At 63.3% G+C, this 264-nt stretch overlaps 1 protein-coding gene across 1 annotated transcript in view; it reads right to left on the bottom strand.

Annotated features, from left to right (window-relative positions):
- TBCCD1 (TBCC domain containing 1) overlaps positions 1-168 on the bottom strand; it is a gene marked incomplete at its 5' end in the record, with an annotated part of 5897 nt that extends 5729 nt beyond the window's left edge. Inside the window, one exon of the mRNA XM_009078422.1 lies at positions 19-168. Coding sequence (XP_009076670.1) covers positions 19-168 — 150 coding nt within the window. The remainder of the gene's footprint in view (positions 1-18) is intronic.
- Positions 169-264: the final 96 nt, after the last annotated feature.

Genomic DNA, 264 nt, shown 5'->3' on the forward strand with positions numbered 1-264 from the left:
CCCCACAGCCTCCAGTACCTTATTGCCAGTGGCTGATTTCCCTGCCAGGCTGGGCGACCTGCTGCGGGGGCTGGGCCACTCCTCCCCCAGCAGAGACCTCCGCAGGGACACCTTGTGCAACTGCTGGATGTACAGGAACAGCAGGAACTGCAGTGTGTCCACAGACAGCTGAGGATGGGAGAGAGGGAACAGTTAGGGGGGCAGGCACAGCTCCCACTGCCTGGGGAGAGGGGAAGGAGGGAAGGGGAAAGGGGAGGAAGGGGA

The sequence above is a fragment of the Acanthisitta chloris genome, unplaced genomic scaffold (assembly GCF_000695815.1).
Source record: "Acanthisitta chloris isolate BGI_N310 unplaced genomic scaffold, ASM69581v1 scaffold15527, whole genome shotgun sequence".
Taxonomy (NCBI): Eukaryota; Metazoa; Chordata; class Aves; order Passeriformes; family Acanthisittidae; genus Acanthisitta; species Acanthisitta chloris.